This window comes from Tarenaya hassleriana, unplaced genomic scaffold (assembly GCF_000463585.1).
Source record: "Tarenaya hassleriana unplaced genomic scaffold, ASM46358v1 Cleome1, whole genome shotgun sequence".
Classification (NCBI taxonomy): domain Eukaryota; kingdom Viridiplantae; phylum Streptophyta; class Magnoliopsida; order Brassicales; family Cleomaceae; genus Tarenaya; species Tarenaya hassleriana.
In genome coordinates this window covers 4,205,061-4,225,441 of record NW_010960187.1, presented here as the reverse complement: position 1 = coordinate 4,225,441, position 20,381 = coordinate 4,205,061, and the positions used below count along the sequence as shown (strand labels likewise).

Sequence of the window (20,381 nt, the reverse complement as noted above, 5' to 3'; positions counted from 1 at the left end):
ATGATCATTGATAAATACGGTTCTAATTTGACGAAAATACCCCCGATGTTTCAACTTGGTTCAATTGTAATTACCGTTAACCGCAGGGGCATAAGTATACCCAAATGGGTCGGGTTTTGAAATTGGGCCTAACCTGAGTGTGGGCTGAGGCCCATTAGGAAGTTACCATATTTGGAGAACAGAGTCGAAGGATAAAAGGTAAATTAGTGTTTTTTTCTTCCTGAAGTATCTTCGCTGTATGAATTGCATAACGTAAGAGCAGCTTAGCCAAGGGGAAAAAATCTTGGCTTTTCCCTTTCTTCCTTCCGATCTCTCTCGCTCCGCTGATTCCTCTCAATTCCGATCCCAAAAACCCTAATTTATTTCACAAAACCCTAACCTGGTTATCAAGATTGTCCAGATCTGATATTTTCGGTGTTCTTGCGTTTCGAATTTACAGATCCAGGCCTTCTTTGGTTTCAGGTAATGCGATTTCATGTTTTGTTGATTCTAATCCTTTTCTTTCTCTTCTTTTGATTGATCAGGGACTGATCGGAAAGTATTTTATCTATACGCGCAAGGATCGTTTTTTTTTTCCTTTTTTTTAATAGTTGCATTTGCTGATGTTGATAATTGGCTGAACTTTTCTTATTGAATTGGTAGATTTGTTGGTACTGCACGGGGGATTTCTTGATTGTTGCGAAAGGTTTAGAATTTGATTTCGGTTTGTTATCAAGCATGGCTGCTCCTGTGCCTCCAGGGGCACCTAGACCCAACACTCAGCGAGCACCTCCTCCGAATTACTTCCCCGGTTCACAAGGGAACCCTAATCCCAATGCGATAGCCGATAATATGCAGAACTTAAGCATTAACCGGCCTCCTCCTCCGATGCCTGGTTCAGGTCCTAGACCACCTCCCCCTTTTGCCCCATCTCCGCAACCTTTTCCTCAGCAAGGCCCTTCCTTTGGCGGGCCTACTCCAATGGCTCGGCCTGGTCCACCTCCCCCTGCATTGGCTAGACAAGGTGGGCAACCTCCCATGTCCCAACCCGGGTTACCTTCGAATGCACCATTGGGTAGACCCATTGCTCCGCCTGTTAGTCAGGCGCCATTTGGTGCCAGACCATTTGGTGGGCCTGGTGCACCCCCTCCAGTTCCTTCGGGTGGTTTCCCAGTTTCTGGTCCACTGGGCGGTGTAGCTGCAGCTCCTCCTCTGGGAGCTCGCCTGAATGCTTTTGGTTCACCTCCACCTGTGGCATCTGGTATGTCTGTGCCTCCTCCCTCAGGCATGCCTGGCGGTCCAGTCAGTAATGGGCCTCCAATGGTGGGTACTGGGTCATTTCCCAGGGGACCCAATTACCCTCCTGCTGGCGCTACTCCACAAGCACCCTATTCACAGCCTCCTACAGCACCTTTTGTTCGGGGTCCTCCACAGACCCCCAGTTCACCACTAACTGCACCTCCTGGTCCTTCAATGCCTCCACCAGCAACGTTTCCTGGGGCACCTCATAGCAGGCCAGCTGTATCTGCTTTACCGTATGGTATGCCACCTCAGCAGGTATATACATGAAAATATTTGTTATCGTTGATATTTTTACTGGTGTTGATGTAATTTTTGGTATGAAGAAATATCTGTGCGGTTATTGGAAAACAAATGTTGAACTGGATGTATCCATGAATCATTTTAGATGGGAAATGTACTGATTGATTCAAGATACTCTCTCCTTAATTATGATGTGTATAAAATAGAACTGGCTTTGAAGGATTCTACGTTGTAATGATGATGAAAACATTTAGTAAACCTAATGTCAAAGAAGTAGTTCATACTTCATAGGTATTTACTTGAGCATGTGATGCTTTGAAAACTAATGATGGTCAGGATTTGGTTGATATAGTTCATGTGCATGGTGCATTCTGAAGGATTCTACATTGTAATAAGAATATTTTCACTAGATATAGTTTGTGTGCATGGTGCACTCTGATTGTCTTGAAACTTGAATATTGGTAGGTCGTTCCTCCTCCTGCTGTTTCTGGTTCAGTGCCACCTTCAATGATATATGGTATGGGTCCATTGCCGAATCAGTCGATGACCACTATACCCTCGGCAATGGGTCAACCTGGAACATCTCTCCCTGGTCCTTCAAAGATTGATCCTAATCAGATCCCAAGGCCCGGTTCAAGCAGCAGTCCTATCATCTATGAAACTCGCCAGGGAAATCAGGCTAATCCTCCCCCGGTATGCATGTCTTACTAGAAAACACAGATGTTGGACGGTGCTCGTAAAAGCTAGATATTATGTGGATGATTTTAAAATTTTCTGTTTTTTTGCTCTGAATTTGTCCGCCCTTTCTTTTGAAGCCTGCTACTAGTGATTACATTGCTAGGGACACTGGAAACTGCAGCCCACGGTACATGCGGTGTACAATCAATCAGGTAACAGCAAAGCGTATAAATCATTGAGTTTCTCTGCATTCCAGTTTTGTGACTGTGTTCTTTAATCCTCAGGATCTTGATTCCACTTTTTTGCTGTTTGTCATAATAGATCCCTTGTACAGTTGATCTTCTGTCTACTTCTGGAATGCAACTGGCGTTGACTGTTCAACCGCTGGCACTTCCTCATCCTTCAGAAGAGCCTATCCAAGTAATACACAAAAGCTTCTCTGGCTGGCTTTTCTAATTTATTCATGCTTCTAGGAAGTTGGTCTTTAAACTATTGACTTGTTGTATTTAGTTTCCCCTCTTCGTTTGTCTTGTGTATCATATAATACTAAGTGCTTCGTAGTATTAAGGCGAAGTATAGAACTTTACGGTTGGAAGGAAGATTCAGCATTCGTTTGACATCTTAGAGGGAAACCAATTCTTGGTATTGGGAACTTTGTTTGATTGTGCAGGTTGTGGATTTCGGTGAAAGTGGTCCTGTTCGGTGTTCTCGTTGCAAGGGCTACATAAATCCTTTCATGAAGTTCATTGATCAAGGAAGGAAGTTCATCTGTAACTTATGTGGTAAATGTTACTGTTAACAAAAATCGTAGATAACAGTCTTTGCTACACAACTGCAAGCAACTAACTTTAGTATCAACTTATCAAACTATCAAATAACTTCATTTTTTTTATATCAGAAATAGAGTTTCTATGGTTACCCCCCGAAATGCATTACATCTTATGTGAATCCACATTCACCTTGAAAAGATGGTCAACATACAGCTGCTGATATGATTTGCTCAAAAGATTTGCTTCTGTATAGTTTGCTATTGTTGTAATTAAATATGATAAATTTTATATTCTGGCAACCTTAAAATTGATAAAGTGTCTCTTGTGTACTAAATAAAACATTTGCACGAGTAGGCTGTTTTTAGGTTAAGTTGAGGATTCGAGTAGGAATTGTAGTAATTTCAGCGACTGTTTAGGTCTGCAACATTCCCTTTTCTTCCTCGCTATTATTTTTACTGGATCTGATTATACTTTTGAACCGTGCGATATGTGTTCTGGTCTGTCTTCTCAAGTTCTGTCTTCTTCTCAGGATATACGGATGAGACTCCCCGCGATTACCATTGTAATCTGGGTCCTGATGGTAGACGCAGGGATGCTGATGAAAGGCCTGAGCTGTGTAGAGGAACTGTTGAGTTTGTTGCTACAAAAGAATACATGGTTAGTGGTGAAGTCCGTGGTTTTCCTTGAGAAATTGGCAGTATTGTTTTTTGGAATCTAGTAAGACCTACCAATTTATTAACCAAGTGTTTACTACACATATGGTGCCTTGTTTAGAATAGGGGGGGGGATTATGGTGGTAAATGTATTTTCTCTATTCTTTTTGGTGACACCTCTTACACTTGTTGATCCAGCGATTCCAGATGAAAAATTTAGTTAGAATGGGAGATTATATTCTTGTGGCATGCTGAGCGACTTTTTTTTGGTTAGTAGAATGGGACATAGTTTTTGAAGAGGTACATGTTGAAGGAACAGAGATTAATATTCATACTTTTCAAACAGGTACGGGATCCGATGCCAAATGTGTATTTCTTCCTCATTGATGTCTCTATGAATGCGATTCAAACAGGTGCAACTGCCGCTGCTTGCAGTGCAATCCAGCAAGTCCTTTCAGACCTCCCTGTAAGCTTAATTGTTATTTAAAATATTGAATATCGAATACATATCTTTATGTGACAAACAATATGTGTCTTGAGTTGAGAATATTTTAGTTATGCCTAATAGACCGTTCTGACTTTTGTCATTTTCCACAGAAGTTTGAAAATCTCCTGTGGTTATGGAGAATTCTACTCTTTTGCTTCTTATTTTGTATCCTCGTATATTTTTTAGCAAATTTGTCTATATATATTTGCAGGAAGGCCCCAGAACATTTGTTGGAATTGCGACATTTGACTCAACTATCCACTTCTATAATTTGAAACGTGCACTGCAACAAGTAACTTCTTACATTATCCATTCCATTCCATTCCCTTCTTTTGCTTTGCTCAAATATTTTATGACAAAGCGATGGGGTTTGTTGATTTTCCTGCCCTTGGATATCATTGTTTTAAAAAGGCTTCATTTTGCTTCAAGTAATTGTTCTGTGTAACTGAGGTCCATTGTGAACATTGTTATAGTTTTACCTCACGTCAGGTGAAGAAAGTAGAGATTAACTGGTGTATTAGTCCTAAGAAACCATTTCATCAAACACTTTTTATTATTGAAATTGTTCAATGTTGAGGGTTGGCCATGGGTGATGCGCGCTGTTTCTTTCTCGGGAGGCTTGATATTGTGTAACTGATAGCTGTTGCTTGTATGCAGCCGCTGATGCTCATTGTTCCTGATGTGCAAGATGTTTACACACCCCTAGAAACTGATGTTGTTGTTCAGCTTTCCGAGGTTAGCTGTGGGCCAATTATTTTCTTATTTAATTTATTTCTATGTTGATTATTTTTCCAATTATAGTATCAGCTGGTTACTTGACTGATTTTGGCTAACCCATTTTCTTTCTCATTGTTAACGTTTCTTTATTCCTTTGGGATTCCAGTGTCGTCAGCATTTAGAGCTTTTGTTGGAAAGCATCCCAACCATGTTTCAGGAGAGTAAGGCTCCTGAATCAGCTTTTGGTGCAGCAGTTAAGGTATGTGCTCTGCACAAATGATCAATAATAGAAGTTGGATACTGTTGATGATGACCTTGCTTTTATGTGCCCACTCTGTGCTTATCAGCTCCCATGTGATAAATGAGTTTCTGGCAAAATGATGAAAGATTAGTTGTACTATTCCGTATGTTATTGATTCTTGTCCAATCCTTTCTCCTAGGCTGCTTTCTTGGCGATGAAGAGCACTGGAGGAAAACTAATGGTGTTTCAGTCAGGTGCTTGTCTGCCAAATCGATTTAAAGCCATGTGTGCATCCTAAGCATGCTCTCTTTTTTTTCTCCTACTACATAACTGAACTATTTGTTTAACCATTTTGTGGACAGTTTTGCCTTCAGTTGGTTTGGGAGCGCTTTCTTCTAGAGAGGCTGAAGGGAGAGCCAATGTCTCTGCAGGTGAAAAGGTAAGACCACACTTTCTTGTTTCCACTAATGCATTTTAATCTCTGTCAACATTTCCCTGTGATCTACATTTTTTTCTATCTTCCGTCTCTCTTTAATTGTTTCATATTAGGACTTGATCAGCTTTAGGTTCAGGTGTGGATATATTTGGTTGCTAAAAGCGAATTCCTCCTTCAATTTGATTTCAGGAAGCCCATAAATTACTACAACCAGCAGACAAGACTCTAAAGACCATGGCTATTGAATTTGCTGAATACCAGGTAGATCAAACAGCTTGATATTTGAAATTTATCAGATTGCTTTCCTTCATATTTATCAGTAGTCTACGGTGTATCAGCTTCTTTCACTTGTGAATCTAATGTGTTACATTATACCTCAGGTCTGTGTAGATATATTTATTACAACTCAGACCTACATTGACATTGCATCAATTTCTGTCATCCCGAGGACTACTGGAGGACAGGTACCTATCAGAATTGAATCCTTGTTTCCATTAATTCTGATCGATAAATTCTATTTCATATAGCGACTCATTTCTTGCTAAAACAGTGTTAATTCACTGTCTGTGTATTTCTAGAAGCCCCTGCTTTTAATTTGGTCACGGGACCCATCTTTAGTTTTACCCTTGCACATTTTAAGCATAACGAAAGATGGTCCATGAAATTTTTGCCTACTCGATGCATCTTTCTCAGGATTGTTTTACCATCTACGTTTTATATATTCTCTGTCTAGGATATTTTTAAAATGCGTATATTTCATTCTAAAATTTTCTCCCTTCCAGGTTTATTACTATTACCCATTTTCAGCTCTCTCTGATCCTCCCAAGCTTTACAACGATCTTAGATGGAATATCACTAGGCCACAGGGTTTTGAGGCTGTCATGCGTGTCAGATGCAGCCAGGTAATGGTTTTCGGCAGAACTGATTGTTCACGCATCATTACTCTGTAAAATTCAGCTTAGATTAGTGTGCTAAATACCACTGTTACTTTTAGGGTATTCAAGTGCAAGATTACTCAGGGAACTTCTGCAAACGCATTCCAACTGACATCGACCTACCTGCGGTGGGTGCACTCTTTTCTGGAAAACTTTCTCTTTTGTTTTTCAGTAACGTGTTTTTCTGTGAGTTGTGCTGGTTGCTGTGGATTTCTTCTATTGATAGTAGTAAAAAGTTAAACTATTTGCATTGTCATTGAATAGCACTATTTAGTTGGTAGGGAAACACAGAATCCCTTTGCCACAAGCAATATGGTATAAAGTTATTTCAGTTTTAACAAACACTGCGTGCGGTGCAGATTGATTGTGACAAAGCTATAATGGTGACGTTAAAGCACGACGACAAACTTCAAGATGGTACTGAATGTGCTTTCCAGGTATATTTATTTTATTGGTCATATCATATCAATCTACCATATGAAGTTATTTTCAGTCGACCCAGTTTTTGTTAACTGTTTGTATCGATTCTCAATTGGGTAAAAAAAACGCTTATATTTTTTTCTGTTGTTTCTAGTGCGCCCTTCTTTACACCACCATATATGGAGAAAGAAGAATCAGAGTCACTACTTTATCCCTCCCTTGTACAAACATGCTTAGTAACCTATTCCGCTCAGCTGACCTAGATTCTCAATTTGCCTGTATGCTAAAGCAAGGTGTGCAGCTATTTCCTTTCATTGATTTTACTGCTAACAATGTACACGTTAATATGCTCCTATGTTATATAATATTTTCTATTATAAGATTTACATAAAGTTAGCATTTGATATATCTACTACTTGTGATCTTTATGCAGCTGCTGGTGAAATCCCTTCAAAGGCACTTCCATTAGTAAAGGACCAGGTGATTAATGCCTGCGTCAACACGCTTTATTCCTACCGTAAATTCTGTGCCACAGTCACATCATCTGGACAACTTATTCTTCCTGAGGCGCTCAAGCTTTTGCCTTTATATGCTCTAGGTATTTCGGGTTACATTTACTGTGCAAGTGGGATGAAACTATACCATTTTCATGTTACAGCTTAGGAGTTGTAAGGAAGTATTTTGTGATCCGATTCTATTTTCCTTCTATTCGGGGTTTCTTTCAGCATTAACCAAAAGTGTGGGGTTACGAACTGACGGGAGAATTGATGATCGCTCATTCTGGATCAACTATGTGTCTTCCCTCTCAACTCCTCTGGCAATTCCACTGGTTTACCCCAGAATGATTGCTGTTCATGATCTTGATGCTAAGGTATGGAGTCATTTTAACTGTCAGATGTCTTTCAAGTCCTTATATATGCTTTGGACAGTTCTGATGATTGTTGTTTTATCTCTTAGGATAATGAAGGATCTGTCCTTCCTCCTCCAATTCCATTGTCAAGTGAACACATTAGCAATGAGGGAGTCTATTTCCTTGAGAACGGTGAAGATGGTTTAATATATGTTGGAGACTCGGTAAACTCAGATATACTGCAGAAGCTCTTTGGTGTTCCCTCAGTTGCTGAAATTCCTAGCCAGGTAATTCTGATTTCCTACTCGGTAAGCTTATGAATTTTTCTCTGAGGAATAAGACGCACAAAAGTGTGTTTTTCTATTCGAATTTGGGATCCTTTTGCATGAAGTGATTGTTGGTTTATAGTTCTCTAGAGTTAGGGCCATTTTCTTGATTTGTCATTTAAAGAAACATCTTGTGAAACCTTAAAGTTACAATTTGCTCCACCTCTTTCTCTCTCCCCCACAGCAACTCTAATCATGGAGGAAATGATTGTGGGCTTATATTTACTCATCATACTATCAGAATTGTGAAGCAGGGAAATATATTTATATTTTTTTAACACAGGAAAACCTGTTAAACAGGACCTGTTTTGCTTTTTCATTTCACATCATGCCCTTTTCTGTTCACAGTATGTGCTGCAACTATACGACAATCCATTATCGAAGAAGTTCAATGATGTGGTGAATGAAATAAGGAGACAAAGATGTTCATACCTACGGTATTTAAATGAAACTTTGTTTCTTATTCTATTTTTCTCCTCACTTGATGTTTTCTCTTTCTTAATTTCCTCTTTGTTCTCTCGGTGCAGCCTGAAATTATGCAAGAATGGTGATCCATCAGGTAAGTGATTCATGAAAAGTTTAATGTACAAAGTTTAGTTATGGCGTGATGTAGTTAGCTGGGTGTTCTATAGTTTAATGTGGTTTGTACCATCTCCGGTACTATCCAAGGCAACATTTCCATATTGTAACCACTCTAGGGCAAAAACAGTAAACCTTGTATCGATTCATTAGTCTTTTGATGGCTCATCTCCACTAGCATAGACTATAATCCTAATGTCAAATTAAATAACTTTAGTCCTCACAGAAACATTGTATTGATTCAATGCCTATTATTATTGTTGTGATATTGAATCTTCGTGCATTCTGTTTCTGTACTGTCAGGAATGCTGTTCTTAACATACATGGTCGAGGACAGAACAGCAAGTGGCTCCTCGTACGTGGAGTTTCTCGTTCAAGTCCACCGCCAAATCCAGCTCAAGATGAACTGACACACCCAAAACTGAAACAGATCTCTGATCTCCCTCTCCTCTGTTTCTTGTCTTTTAAAATCTTTAGTAGAGTGAAGTGAAAGAGCATAGCAAGGGGAAAAAAAGGAAGAACAAATCATCTTCCTTTGTTCATACTCTTCCGCCGGGAATCTTCAAATGGGGACGCTTTTTTATTTTCATATAAATCATATATGATTCATTGTGCTCAATGTTACAAGTTCTTGGTTCCTGTATGTGTGCTTGGAGAAGAGGAGAGAGAGCAGAGACCTGGAAGTCAGGAGATTTTTGTTTTTTTGTTTTTTTGTTTTTGGTGGCTCAGCTATAAATATACAGAGAGAGTCTTGGAAGCCTTTATCAGACTTAGAAGGATATTTTTTTCTGCTTTCTCCTCCTTTTTGGTCTCCTCTGAGAACATCCATTTTTTGTAATGTTCAGACATTGTATGTGTTTCTGTTTCTGTTTCAGCTTGCAATAAGGAGACTTTTCATTTCATTTCTTCAGGTTTGGTAACACATTCGAATCTGTTGCTGTATACACAGTGTTTGTCAATCCTGAAAATTCAAGTTTTGAGGTTCAGGAATCCGAATTGTCGCCGAGAGTAAGAGTGTAAAGCTGCTCAAGAACTGGATTATGGGAGTGTCAAACAAGCAAGCTGAACCTAAAAGAGAATATCCAAAGCAACCCTATCGTAAAAAATATTTGCAGGACAGTTGTTTTCCAATTACTACTACTCAAGAACCTAGAAATCTTGAAAACTCGCTGAAGTATCAGTTGGGTTATGTCATATCTCCAGATGAATCCCATTCTTACTTCGAGTGAAAAACTTAGCAAACCCATTCCGATTCTTCTCAGAACTCCCTTGGTTCGATGGCACAACAGCCATTGAAGCTGATGGAGAAGATGAAGAACTGCTGGTCCTCAGACTGGTAGACCTCTCCTTAGCGGGTTCCACTGACTCGGTAAGATCTGACTCGGTAGGATTTCTCCTGGAAAATGCCTCGTTCTTGTGTACTGTCCAGCTCTCTGAACCGTTTGCACGATTGTCGGAAACTGCAGGAGAACAAGTAGGTATGCTCGCTGTATCGATGAAGAAATCTTCAAGTGTTGCAAGAGACTGAAGTTGTTTCCCCAACGATGAAATCGTTTTCTGGCACTCGGCCAGTTTCCCTGCAGCTGCAGTTATGTCTTCCTGCACTATATAAAAGCTCGGTGAATAAAGGGTCCTTTCGAAGATCCCAGAAAAAAAAAAAAGGACCAGGAATCTACATGAAATCAATCTTTAGGTGTTCTCAAGTTTTTTCGGGCTTTTACCCAAAAAATGACCAGGAATATATCAAAAGAGTCGATTCGAGTCGGCTATCCAAAATTTTTGGATTACTTAGGATGTTTGTTTGTACATAATACTAGAGGCAAAAATGTCACTTTGCTGTTTATTCGGATGCTCCCAAGTAATATCCGATGCTAGACCCAAATAACCGAACCCAATATAACCGATTTCATCTTACCCGAAATTCGAGTTTTTTTCTTTTTTGTCCAGCCCTAGTGTGTAGAGAGGGTAAACATCACAGAGAATACACATTACAGACTGATCTTCCGATAACGCCTTCTCTTTTCTCACGTCTTCTTCCAAAGATTCGATCTTTTCATAGGTTTTCCGTGATTCTGCTTCCAGGCTGATGAGCTGAGATTCAGCTTTTGATTTTGATTCATTAGCCAAACTCAGCTCCTTTTGTATCTTCTCTAAATCCATCTCAGCTTCTTGAAGAAACGCTTGAGCTTCTCGAAGAAGAACTTGAGATTCTTCGTATTTATCTTTCGTTATATCCCACGATATCTGCATTTCAGCTTTCTCGGCTTCCATCTTCTCCAACTTATCTTCCAACTCCATTTTTTCACAAACCACAGCTTCGAGCTTTGATCGTAACGTGTTCTCCACTTCTTTAGAGCGTGTAACTTCACTTTCGAGCTCAGCTTTTTCTGCTTGCAATTTCTCTAGTTTTTCTTCCACTTCCTTAGTTCGATGAGTCAATACTTCTATTTCTTCTGTTACCGATTCAGGTATATCCTTACGGGTTTCATCCTGTATCTCAGGCAAAGATGCAAGCCTTTCCATTTCAAGGAAATCTTCCATGAGATCTATTTCAACAGAAGAAGTGGGCTGAAGGGATCGATTGACGGGTTTTTCATTCTTGAATTGATCCAACTCAGCGATCAATGCTGATGCCCATGAGTCGGAGCAACTCATGTCGATTCTTTCTCCACCATCTGATTGACCATCTGATGATTTAGACAATACCCGAAGCTTTCGGCATTCAGCTTCAAGCTTTGCCACCTTCTTTATGCTATCTAAATGCTGTTTGCTTGCAGATTCTGCTGCTTGAGTGCTCAAATCTCTCTCAATTGTTCTGATCTCCAGTTCCTCGGTTCTTCCAAGGAGCTCGTGTTTCAGAATCAAGTTCTCCCTCGCTAAAGATTCAATTGTTTGGCTTAGATCCTCAGATTTCGCAGCTTCTGCTTCGTTTTCGAGCTCAACAATCCGACTCTCAAGACGGGTTTTAAGAGATTCAAACTCCCGTGTCCTCTTGGTCACAGCTTCTTGGATTGTCTCTTCTTGTTCATCTCTTGCTTGCCTTAGCTGCCTTACACACTCCTTGAGAGCTCCATCCAGATGGTTTACCCTATCTTCTAATGCGGAGTTCTTATTAGCAGCAGACTCGAGCTTTTTCTTCAGCTCAGCCACTTCGTTTTCAGCTTTCTCCCACCCTTTGAGATTCAAAATGAGGGTATTCCATTAAAGAAAAAAAAAACAAGAAAAACATTATCAAAAAGGTTTTTTTTGAAAAGACTAAAATACCAGCAACAGCTTCTTCTGCAACCTTAGCGTGTTGCTCCACCAGTTCATCTTTTGCACTAACGTTCATGAGAGCTGCTGAAAGTTTCTCGGTCAGTGTCTTAATATCACTATCGTTCACATCTTCATTCTCTGTTTCTACTTTCGGCGAAACCTCAAGTGATTGTATATTGTCATCAGGAGATTCCTTGATACTTTCAGGCTGGTGACAATGACAACACGGAAAATCAATCAGACTTTGAAATGATCTTTAGACACACTTGACGATGTATGAATGTATAGGGCTAAAAAATAACCAACTCACTTGACCATCAGAATCCATCTCTGATAGTGGAGAAACCGAATCAGATGTTTCACTTTCCCCTACAGCTTCTCTCAGAGGAAGATTCTATTCCATTCTATGGCAACTTCTACTTCTCCATTGCCAGTTCCAGGATTCCAGGAGCTTTAATCATTACATCACAAGACAGGATCTGGCAATGATGAAAGACATTCAGTTCTTCAAAACACTGAAACCAAACAGAACATCCCCAAGAATTGAAAGAACAAAAACTGAAAGGTTAACAGAACAGAAGCATGGAACCAATGGATTTCATAGGCAATGAATGTTCTTGCGTTTGGACATTGGCCATTCATACACAACAGGAGCTATAACCTTGAAAACAAGAAACACCCATGAATTTTGTTTTTTGGGGCGAATTCAGAATATATTTTAAAAAAAAACAAGGTAACTTGGCTTGTCAACCTCCCAGCTTTGCTTCAAATCTACTCTCTCATATGCAAGAGCACAATACATGCCATCTTCAGGACCACAAGAACATTTTATCTAAATACACAGGAAAAGACAAAGCTCAAATTTTAAACTCAGCATCAAACTAAATATGCAGGGAAGACAAGAAAACATAAATTCTCCATTCAATTCCTATCTTCTTACATGCCATAAAAGAGAAAAACAATTACAGCTTTTGTTCTTATCATGACCAAGATACCCTTCTTACCTATTTCCTTGCCCTAATGGAAACCCAATTACAGAAAAAGAACAAGAGAATCTGCAAAATCACTTCGAACCCATGACTCGAATCACCGGAAAGGAATCAAAAGCAGCAAGTTTCAATTAAATGGTACAAAATGTGTATCAAAAAATCCAAACTTTGATGCTTAAAACCCAGAAATATAAAATGGAGAATGCAGTATACATTCATACACTAAAAACAGTTCAAATTTGCAGAAAACCACCAAGAAGCCATCGGATAACACACACAATACAACAGTGTGGACAGTCGGGTTGTCTCGTTTAAAGGAACCCAAGGAAAGTAAAATAAACACCCAGAAAAAAAAAAATCAATCTTGTTTTGACCCTCCCCCTAAAAATTAAATGCAAGGAAATTCAGAGAATATTGACGAGAGACCCGCATGAAATACGATACCTTTGTCCGATGTTCGGAGACTGTCCGAAGAACATGAGATCGGGAAATGCTCCAAAAGACAGAAACTTTCAAGAAAAACCCAGAGAGAGGGAGAGAGAGAGAGTCTTTCTTCTGTTGTCTGAAATTGCTACTAAGATAATTAGCAGAGACAAAGCAAGAGATTTTTCTATTTCTTGTTTTTAGCTGCTTTTTTCAAGTTCCAAACTTTCATTCTCTCTCTAGAGAGAGAGAGAGAGCATGTGATCCTCTGCATGTGGAGATGTGAACTCCAACATCAAAAAACCTATCTTTTTCAGTCTTTTTTTTTCTTTTTTTCTTTTTTTTAATAGAATTGATAAAATAATTTCAAATTCCACTTTCTTATCATTGTTTATAAGTTTGTATGAATTTTAAAAACATCTCCGCTTTTAATTCCCCGCCCGTGGATGAACAAACCTCTCTCTCTCTCTCCCCCACTTATTTACTGCCTAAATATTTCACTCTTTCTGTCTTTTTCCTCAACATTTAGTCTTTCACATTAATTATAAAGTCAACCAAAAACAAATGATATAGTCAATGTGGATCCACCATCGTTAATTTCAAACTTTATTGTATTCATGAGTATAATATAATATCGAATTCGTTTATGGTTTGGTAAAGAAAACCTTAACCATTTTCCAAATCATTTTTTTTTTCCAAACAAGTATCGCACCATAATTCTGAATTGAGTTTTTCTCAAGTTTGCTATTTCAATATAAACCCCATTAGGATTTTTTTTTTTTTTTAAAGGAAATGGAGTTTACAGTGGAAACTGGGAAGGCTCAGCTTTTCATTTAAGTCGCTGGGGAGTTTCGATAATTTCAGTGAGATGCGCGTAGAGGCATCACTTCATCGGACGGCTGAGATTGCTCGGCCTACCTAGGATCCGCTCAGCTTTCAACTATTTTGAGTACATTTTATACATACATACATTCATTAATTATATTTTTATTTATAATATCAATCAATATACAATTTATCAGTCGGTAGCTTGTTTCGTACTCAAAATTTTCTTTAATTTTCTAAATAAATCAAGAGACCAAAAATACACTCGGACCTTTAAAATATAACTTACAAATAACTAAATGGGCTTCAATTCAAAGCCCACGATAGAAAATGTTACAACTTAATTAAAGCCCATTAAACTATGTAGGCCCAAATTCGTTCTCAAGATATCCGGTTTAATATTTCATCAAACTCTGCATGGAGAAAACAACAACAAAGCCCAATGTCTTCTGCGTCCAACACTCCTGCACCCTTTTTACTTTTTTTTTTTTTTTTTTTTTTTTTTTTTTTTTGGGGGTTTGATGATACTAACAATCTCATGCATAATCACCAAAATCTTCAGGAAAACATTTTAAAAAAAACAAGTAACCATGAAAAGGGAGATAATATAGTATATATATCACACACATGAAAACCCTAAAAAGGTATCTTTAGATCTCAACGTTGGAGACTTTGTTTTCCGGCGCTTTCTTGGATGAGGGGCTCATCTCAGATTCTCCGACCCGACCTCTCATGGCGTCAACGGCCGGTTTGACCGGACTCGTGATCGGAAGTTCGCCGCTGTTGCTTGGTTCATCGTCCTGTATCATCCTGTCTTTGCTTTTACCCCATACCACTGTGTACAGACCCACGATTATGAAAACTGTCCCTATGACACTGAAGACAACAACAAAGATTCAGACTGATGATCTGAGGATTGGATCTTATGGGATAATAAGAGCAAATTATGAGATGTACCTTCCAAGATGGATACTTTCAGACAAGACAAAGACACCAAGAGCTGCGGTTATGACAACACACAGAGGATTGAATGTGGCGACAAAGACTGGTCCTCTTTCTTTCATTACCACTCCTTGCACGTAATACGCAACCCCAGAACACACCACACCCTGAAATATATGTACTCATTTCATTCATCATATATAATGACTGACCAAATACTAATTAACCCTTTAATTGATCGTATGATTAACGAAATATTTGGATAAAATTCGCTCACGGAATAGGCTGCGGCCACGAGGTTGGTGTCAAAGCCGATTTTCCAGGCGGACAGGTCACGTTCCATTACCAACGACACGGCCGCGCCTTCTAATGTCCCCATCAGACATATTAACGCCGTTAGTGACAGCTCCGCTGGGTACTTCTTCAGCGTTAACGACTGCCGTTAAATTAACCAAAACTTCATGAGCGTTACGTTTCCCGGTTATCTGTTAACCGGATGAACCGGCTAGTGCGAAAGAAAGTTCAGCTACTTAGTTGGGAGCTAATTAATATATATATATATATATTATTTAGCAGTACTTGAACATATTTGTTTTTTTTCCTAGGCATTTTATTCCTACCGGTTTGAAGATTAAATTGTGAACCGGATCGGATTTTAATGGTCTTAACCAGTTTAAACCGTGTAATTAGTGCAACTAGTTCAGAATTACAATAACCTTCTTACCCCTATGAAATTCCGAACTCGGATCGTACTTTGCATGCAAATAACATTCGTATAACAAACACACGTATATGTGGATATATAGGGTGCGTACGTGTACATGTGTATATACGTATCAACGTGTGTGTATGTGTATATATATATATGTACTTACTTGTAGAATGAAGAAAGCAGACCAACCAAAAGTTCTGCCCAACAACATAAGCGTTCCCGGAATCCAGTGCTTGTCCACGGCGGCTCCACGGTGGTTGCCTCCTTCGCCACCGCGGCCACCGCCATGGCCGGAGCCAAAATTTATGAAATCGATGATGGGACCTTTATAGAGTGTCATGAAAAGAGCTCCGGAGACTGTGATCGCCGTTCCGACAACCTTTGCTATGCTTCGTACCTTCTTCATGTTCACGCTCTCTAATCTGATTTATTTTATTTTATAAATTAATTATGAGTTTTTCAATAGTTAATGCGTTTTTGGAGAATCTTTATATATATATATATATATATATATATATATGTGAGCATATTCACTTGGATATGGGTATGTAACTATAACATGCATACATGGAAATGCTTACATAATCACTCAGATGATGATATTCATCACTAATATATGATTGTAGTGACATCCTACGTAATGGAATTAAGTTCGAACAGCGTCATCATCATATCCATGTGATTTATAATAATATTATATATTTTCATCATGAGAATTTTTCATATGAAGTAGTTAGCAGCGTCACGTTCCACGAACTTGTGCCCCTCGTTCCCATGGCATTGGAATATTTTTTTTTTATATTAAAGTCATCATCAAAAACAAAATCGAGAAAAATTATTTTCCATATTAGTATAACGTATTTTTTTTATGAGATCATGTATTAAATATCCTATAGATGATCGGTATAAACCCAATTACACCTTCCGCTTAATGCATAGGAATATATTAATTGTATTATTAATATTTGACTGCCTATTGCTTAGAAATATCCACAACATTTTTAAATTTTAGCCGACTCATAATTAATTGGTTAAAACAAATATATAGTACAAGTTTTAGCAAAATTTAATATTATGGTGACCTGAAAATGAGTGCCATGATGAAGGTGATGGCGGGAAGGACATTAGCAGTGGCTGAAGCGAAGGTTGCTGACGTGTAAGTCATCCCGACATAGTAGAGATTCTGATCCAACACTGGCCTGGCAACACACACACACACATATTAATCCTAATTAATTTCTAATTAATTGCTTTGCCTTTTTCTGTTTAAAATACGTATATAGTTCAATTCATGTACATGCGAGTGACATCAACTACGTGGTTATATATATATATATATACGGTACTTTAGTTTCGTGTCGTTAATTTGCATCATGTCTGTGTCGACCAAAGATCTTCAATATTCATCCAACCGAAACTGTCATGTATTCCATTAATTATTCCTCCAATTATCAATGATTTTATATATAAAAAAATAATTTCTCAAAAGTAGAAAAAGCCCAACATTAATCTACTACTATCTGTCCTTCTTATACTTTGATAAATAATAGATATTTTATCAATTTATTGGACCGTTAAATATTGTTAGCACCATTCCAACAAAAAAAGAGGGTAAATTATGTATATTCTAATGTGTGATACATTAATTAAAATAAGTGGACAAAATTTTTCAGCTGAAAAGTATAGAATATGTATTACTCAATAAAGCCGAGCAAGGCTATTCGTAGGAACACTCCGACCGTCATCTTTGGGCGTATTTTCCTGCATAATCACATCAACAAAAGCATAAAAATCTTTTAATTATCTCTAACAAAAAAAAATCTTTTAATTATCCGCTTCAAATATTACATATTTTTCATCATATAAGAGAAAAAAAAAAGGTTAAAAAAACCGTTATCAGGAAACGTTGTATAAAAATATGTGTTCTTTATTTGAATAAATGCAAAAGAATTTGCTATAATTGAATTATCTCCAAGTTCCTTTGTTCAATGGGTATATATATATTGGCCATTGCAAATTCATGATTCAACACAAGTAGCAAAATATGGAATCTAAAAAAAATGTTTCGTAAATATAAAAAAATTCAAAAACGTGAAGTAAAAATACATGTTTATTAAGCTAATTAATTGCTTAAATTATGATAGTAATTAATAGAAATTGAAGTAGGATACGGACCTTTCATAGAGAAGAGCGAAGGGGGCAATAACGAGGGTGGCGATGGCATGGCGATAAACGGCGAGGACGTAATGGTTCATGCCGTGTTTGAGAGAGACCATGGTGATGATGTACATCCCCGCATACCCGAATTGCATCGACACCATTGCTACGTATGGCTTCACTCTTTTAATAAACCCTAACCACATCTTCTCTCTCTCTCTCTCTCTCTCTCTCTCTCTCTCGATTTGATGTGTTTTGCTTGTACGTATGCTGAGAGATAACACCATGAGGAACTTGCTTATATAGACAAATTCCTGATCGTGCTGACAAAAGCCAGTGAAAGGACATGCGTGTACATAACACAACCCATTGGCTAATGTCAGGCACCACTTTTGTTTAGTTTGGTCTGCGGTTTTTCTAACTATTTATACCCATTTACACGTACACTATATGTATATTCTATATAAACACACACACACACACACATGTGATTGATATATATATACATATACATATATGTATGTAGTTTGGTTTCATAGAATTAGGTTTTAACTGTTTATGAGATATACACCCATTAATTATACGCATTGGTTATGAAAACGTATAAGTAATAGTGTCGCATTTTCGGAATATTATATTTAATTTATTCACCTAATATATAGGGTTTTTTTATATTAGGGTGGTTCATGACTTTTTAATGTTGGTTACAATTTTTTTGTTGTTGCAAATATATTTGATATTCGCAAATCTGCCTCAATGACTACCAACTTCAAATATAGCTTGACTGTTAAATGGACCGCCGTCGAAATTAATTCGATCTATAGGCATAAATATTCGTCATTTATCTTATAATATATTAATTAGGATCAATTAAGAAAATCAAGAAAATTCTGGTGGCTTCTAAGGAAATGGGTGCAAAGACTTCATAATGAATATAGAGGAGAGATTATTGTGGTTTGAAGAGTGGACACCATCCATATCGTCAGAACTACTAACATATTTATTATTTTATTTTTGGAAATATATTATTTTCGTCATACTGGTTAAGAATATATATATATATATATATATATAAGAAGCATATATATATATATATATATATATATATAAAAGAAGATAAAAGGATCTGCATATCAGAGGTTGAGTCTCAGTGTCTGATACTACAATTAGAAATTTAGAATGTATATATTTTCTATTGGTAAGTATAGTTTTATCAACATATCCTGCTTATATATATATATATATATATATACACTAATTTGAAGATCTTTGATAGGGACGGTAATTTTTTCAGTTCTATCTATATATCTCTTTGAATCCTATGGGTTTAGACTTTAGTATATTTCAGATCAATCAATTATTGTACACACACACGCATATATATATAATTCAAATATAAAATTCTAACACGAATCCTACTTACAAAGATACAGAGGAATTAAAGTCTCTTTGTAGCAACTCAACATATTTTTTTTAAAGGTGAATGTTTTTTTACCCATTTACCGAAATATTTTTATTACACACCAACATGACGTGTGAAACCCTAATTTTTATTTAATGCCAATTAGACTGACGACAACATAAAAAAAAAAAGACTTGTCAGAAAAATGACATCCGAAGAATATAACGTCGTCGGGAGAACATTGGACACATAAAACATTAATTTTTTTTAATAAATCAGAATATAATTAAATTAATCAAAAACAAAAATACACATCCACTTTCGTTATAGTTTTGGTAATTCGTCGTCACATGTAAAGACAAATGTGGTTAGGTCCTTATAACGTGACGCGGCAACTAGTGCGCTCGGTTCGGTATTTATTGAAAACAATGCATTCCCACACACACACAAGAAAAAAAAAAAGACCGGAATGTCATTGGAGAAATAATCCACGTAAACATATATTAGAATATAGTAACTATATTTCTCTGATCTTATTGGAAATTGTTAAATTCTTTTTTATATAAATTTGAAGTTCTATTAGTTTTTGGATAAGATGGTGATCTACCATGAGATGTCGATGTCCACGGAGAACCAATTTCTATAGTTTTATAAATCATGTAAATTCTAATATTATAAATGAAAATTTTCATAATTTTTAATATATGTTTGCTGCCTAAGAAAATTTAACCTAATATCTTTTAAGAAAACGCTAGATAATATATGTTTCTAGCTCGGATAGAACTTAATCTTCTCAATCGTAGGTTTGAAGGTGTATACATATGAAAACTAAAAAAAGGTAAAGAGATGTTTGATTTGATTAATGCCATATTTAATTTAAAACAATAAATAAAAGTGGTGATCTGATAGCAAAGAGTTTTAAATTTTTGATAACTTCAAAAATGGGTTTTCATCTTTATAAGTAAACATTATGAAAGAGAGTTGTTTATTATAGCTTATAATATGTTATTAATTAAACGGAATTGTATAGTTCCGTCTGAGCAAATATAAACAAATACAAGGG

At 37.2% G+C, this 20,381-nt stretch overlaps 3 protein-coding genes across 3 annotated transcripts; 1 reads left to right on the top strand and 2 right to left on the bottom strand.

Moving 5' to 3' along the window:
- The first annotated feature begins 230 nt into the window (after positions 1 to 230).
- On the top strand, positions 231 to 9,518 carry LOC104810187 (protein transport protein Sec24-like At4g32640). The gene is made up of 25 exons (XM_010536386.1): positions 231 to 462; positions 643 to 1,536; positions 1,987 to 2,214; positions 2,337 to 2,411; positions 2,521 to 2,619; positions 2,870 to 2,981; positions 3,499 to 3,626; positions 3,969 to 4,088; positions 4,321 to 4,401; positions 4,767 to 4,844; positions 4,993 to 5,085; positions 5,267 to 5,321; positions 5,430 to 5,506; positions 5,693 to 5,764; positions 5,884 to 5,967; positions 6,286 to 6,405; positions 6,498 to 6,566; positions 6,798 to 6,875; positions 7,013 to 7,151; positions 7,292 to 7,456; positions 7,584 to 7,729; positions 7,816 to 7,995; positions 8,383 to 8,471; positions 8,562 to 8,593; positions 8,917 to 9,518. The coding sequence occupies exons 2-25, from the start codon at positions 718 to 720 to the stop codon at positions 9,021 to 9,023; spliced, it is 3,246 nt and encodes a 1,081-aa protein (XP_010534688.1). The 5' UTR covers positions 231 to 462; positions 643 to 717; the 3' UTR covers positions 9,024 to 9,518.
- Positions 9,519 to 9,622: 104 nt separating this feature from the next.
- Positions 9,623 to 13,560, bottom strand: LOC104824769 (filament-like plant protein 2). Its single transcript, XM_010556934.1, has 5 exons — positions 13,302 to 13,560; positions 12,179 to 12,347; positions 11,878 to 12,076; positions 10,610 to 11,786; positions 9,623 to 10,300 (listed from the first exon to the last, which is right to left on the bottom strand). Exons 2-5 carry the CDS (start codon positions 12,194 to 12,196, stop codon positions 9,805 to 9,807), a joined length of 1,890 nt encoding a protein of 629 aa, XP_010555236.1. The 5' UTR covers positions 12,197 to 12,347; positions 13,302 to 13,560; the 3' UTR covers positions 9,623 to 9,804.
- Positions 13,561 to 14,356: 796 nt separating this feature from the next.
- On the bottom strand, positions 14,357 to 18,320 carry LOC104810172 (WAT1-related protein At1g21890). The gene is made up of 7 exons (XM_010536371.1): positions 17,935 to 18,320; positions 17,458 to 17,520; positions 16,842 to 16,958; positions 15,923 to 16,181; positions 15,325 to 15,483; positions 15,063 to 15,214; positions 14,357 to 14,981 (listed from the first exon to the last, which is right to left on the bottom strand). Exons 1-7 carry the CDS (start codon positions 18,201 to 18,203, stop codon positions 14,756 to 14,758), a joined length of 1,245 nt encoding a protein of 414 aa, XP_010534673.1. The 5' UTR covers positions 18,204 to 18,320; the 3' UTR covers positions 14,357 to 14,755.
- Positions 18,321 to 20,381: the final 2,061 nt, after the last annotated feature.

Excerpts from the sequence above, each read along its gene's own strand:
- LOC104824769 (XM_010556934.1), bottom strand. Across the intron at positions 11,787-11,877 it reads TGCAGAAGAAGCTGTTGCTG|GGTGGGAGAAAGCTGAAAAC; the intron begins GTATTTTAGTCT and ends TGAATCTCAAAG. Across the intron at positions 10,301-10,609 it reads AAGGCGTTATCGGAAGATCA|ATTGATTTCATGTAGATTCC; the intron begins GTCTGTAATGTG and ends GAACACCTAAAG.
- LOC104810172 (XM_010536371.1), bottom strand. The coding sequence starts at position 18,203 with ATGGTGTTATCTCTCAGCATACGTACAAGCAAAACACATCAAATCGAG. Across the intron at positions 16,182-16,841 it reads ATCATGGCACTCATTTTCAG|ATTAGAGAGCGTGAACATGA; the intron begins GTCACCATAATA and ends AAAATAAATCAG. Across the intron at positions 15,484-15,922 it reads CTGCTTTCTTCATTCTACAA|TCGTTAACGCTGAAGAAGTA; the intron begins GTAAGTACATAT and ends ATTTAACGGCAG.
- LOC104810187 (XM_010536386.1), top strand. The coding sequence starts at position 718 with ATGGCTGCTCCTGTGCCTCCAGGGGCACCTAGACCCAACACTCAGCGA. Across the intron at positions 5,968-6,285 it reads CGAGGACTACTGGAGGACAG|GTTTATTACTATTACCCATT; the intron begins GTACCTATCAGA and ends TCTCCCTTCCAG. Across the intron at positions 7,152-7,291 it reads TGCCTGTATGCTAAAGCAAG|CTGCTGGTGAAATCCCTTCA; the intron begins GTGTGCAGCTAT and ends ATCTTTATGCAG.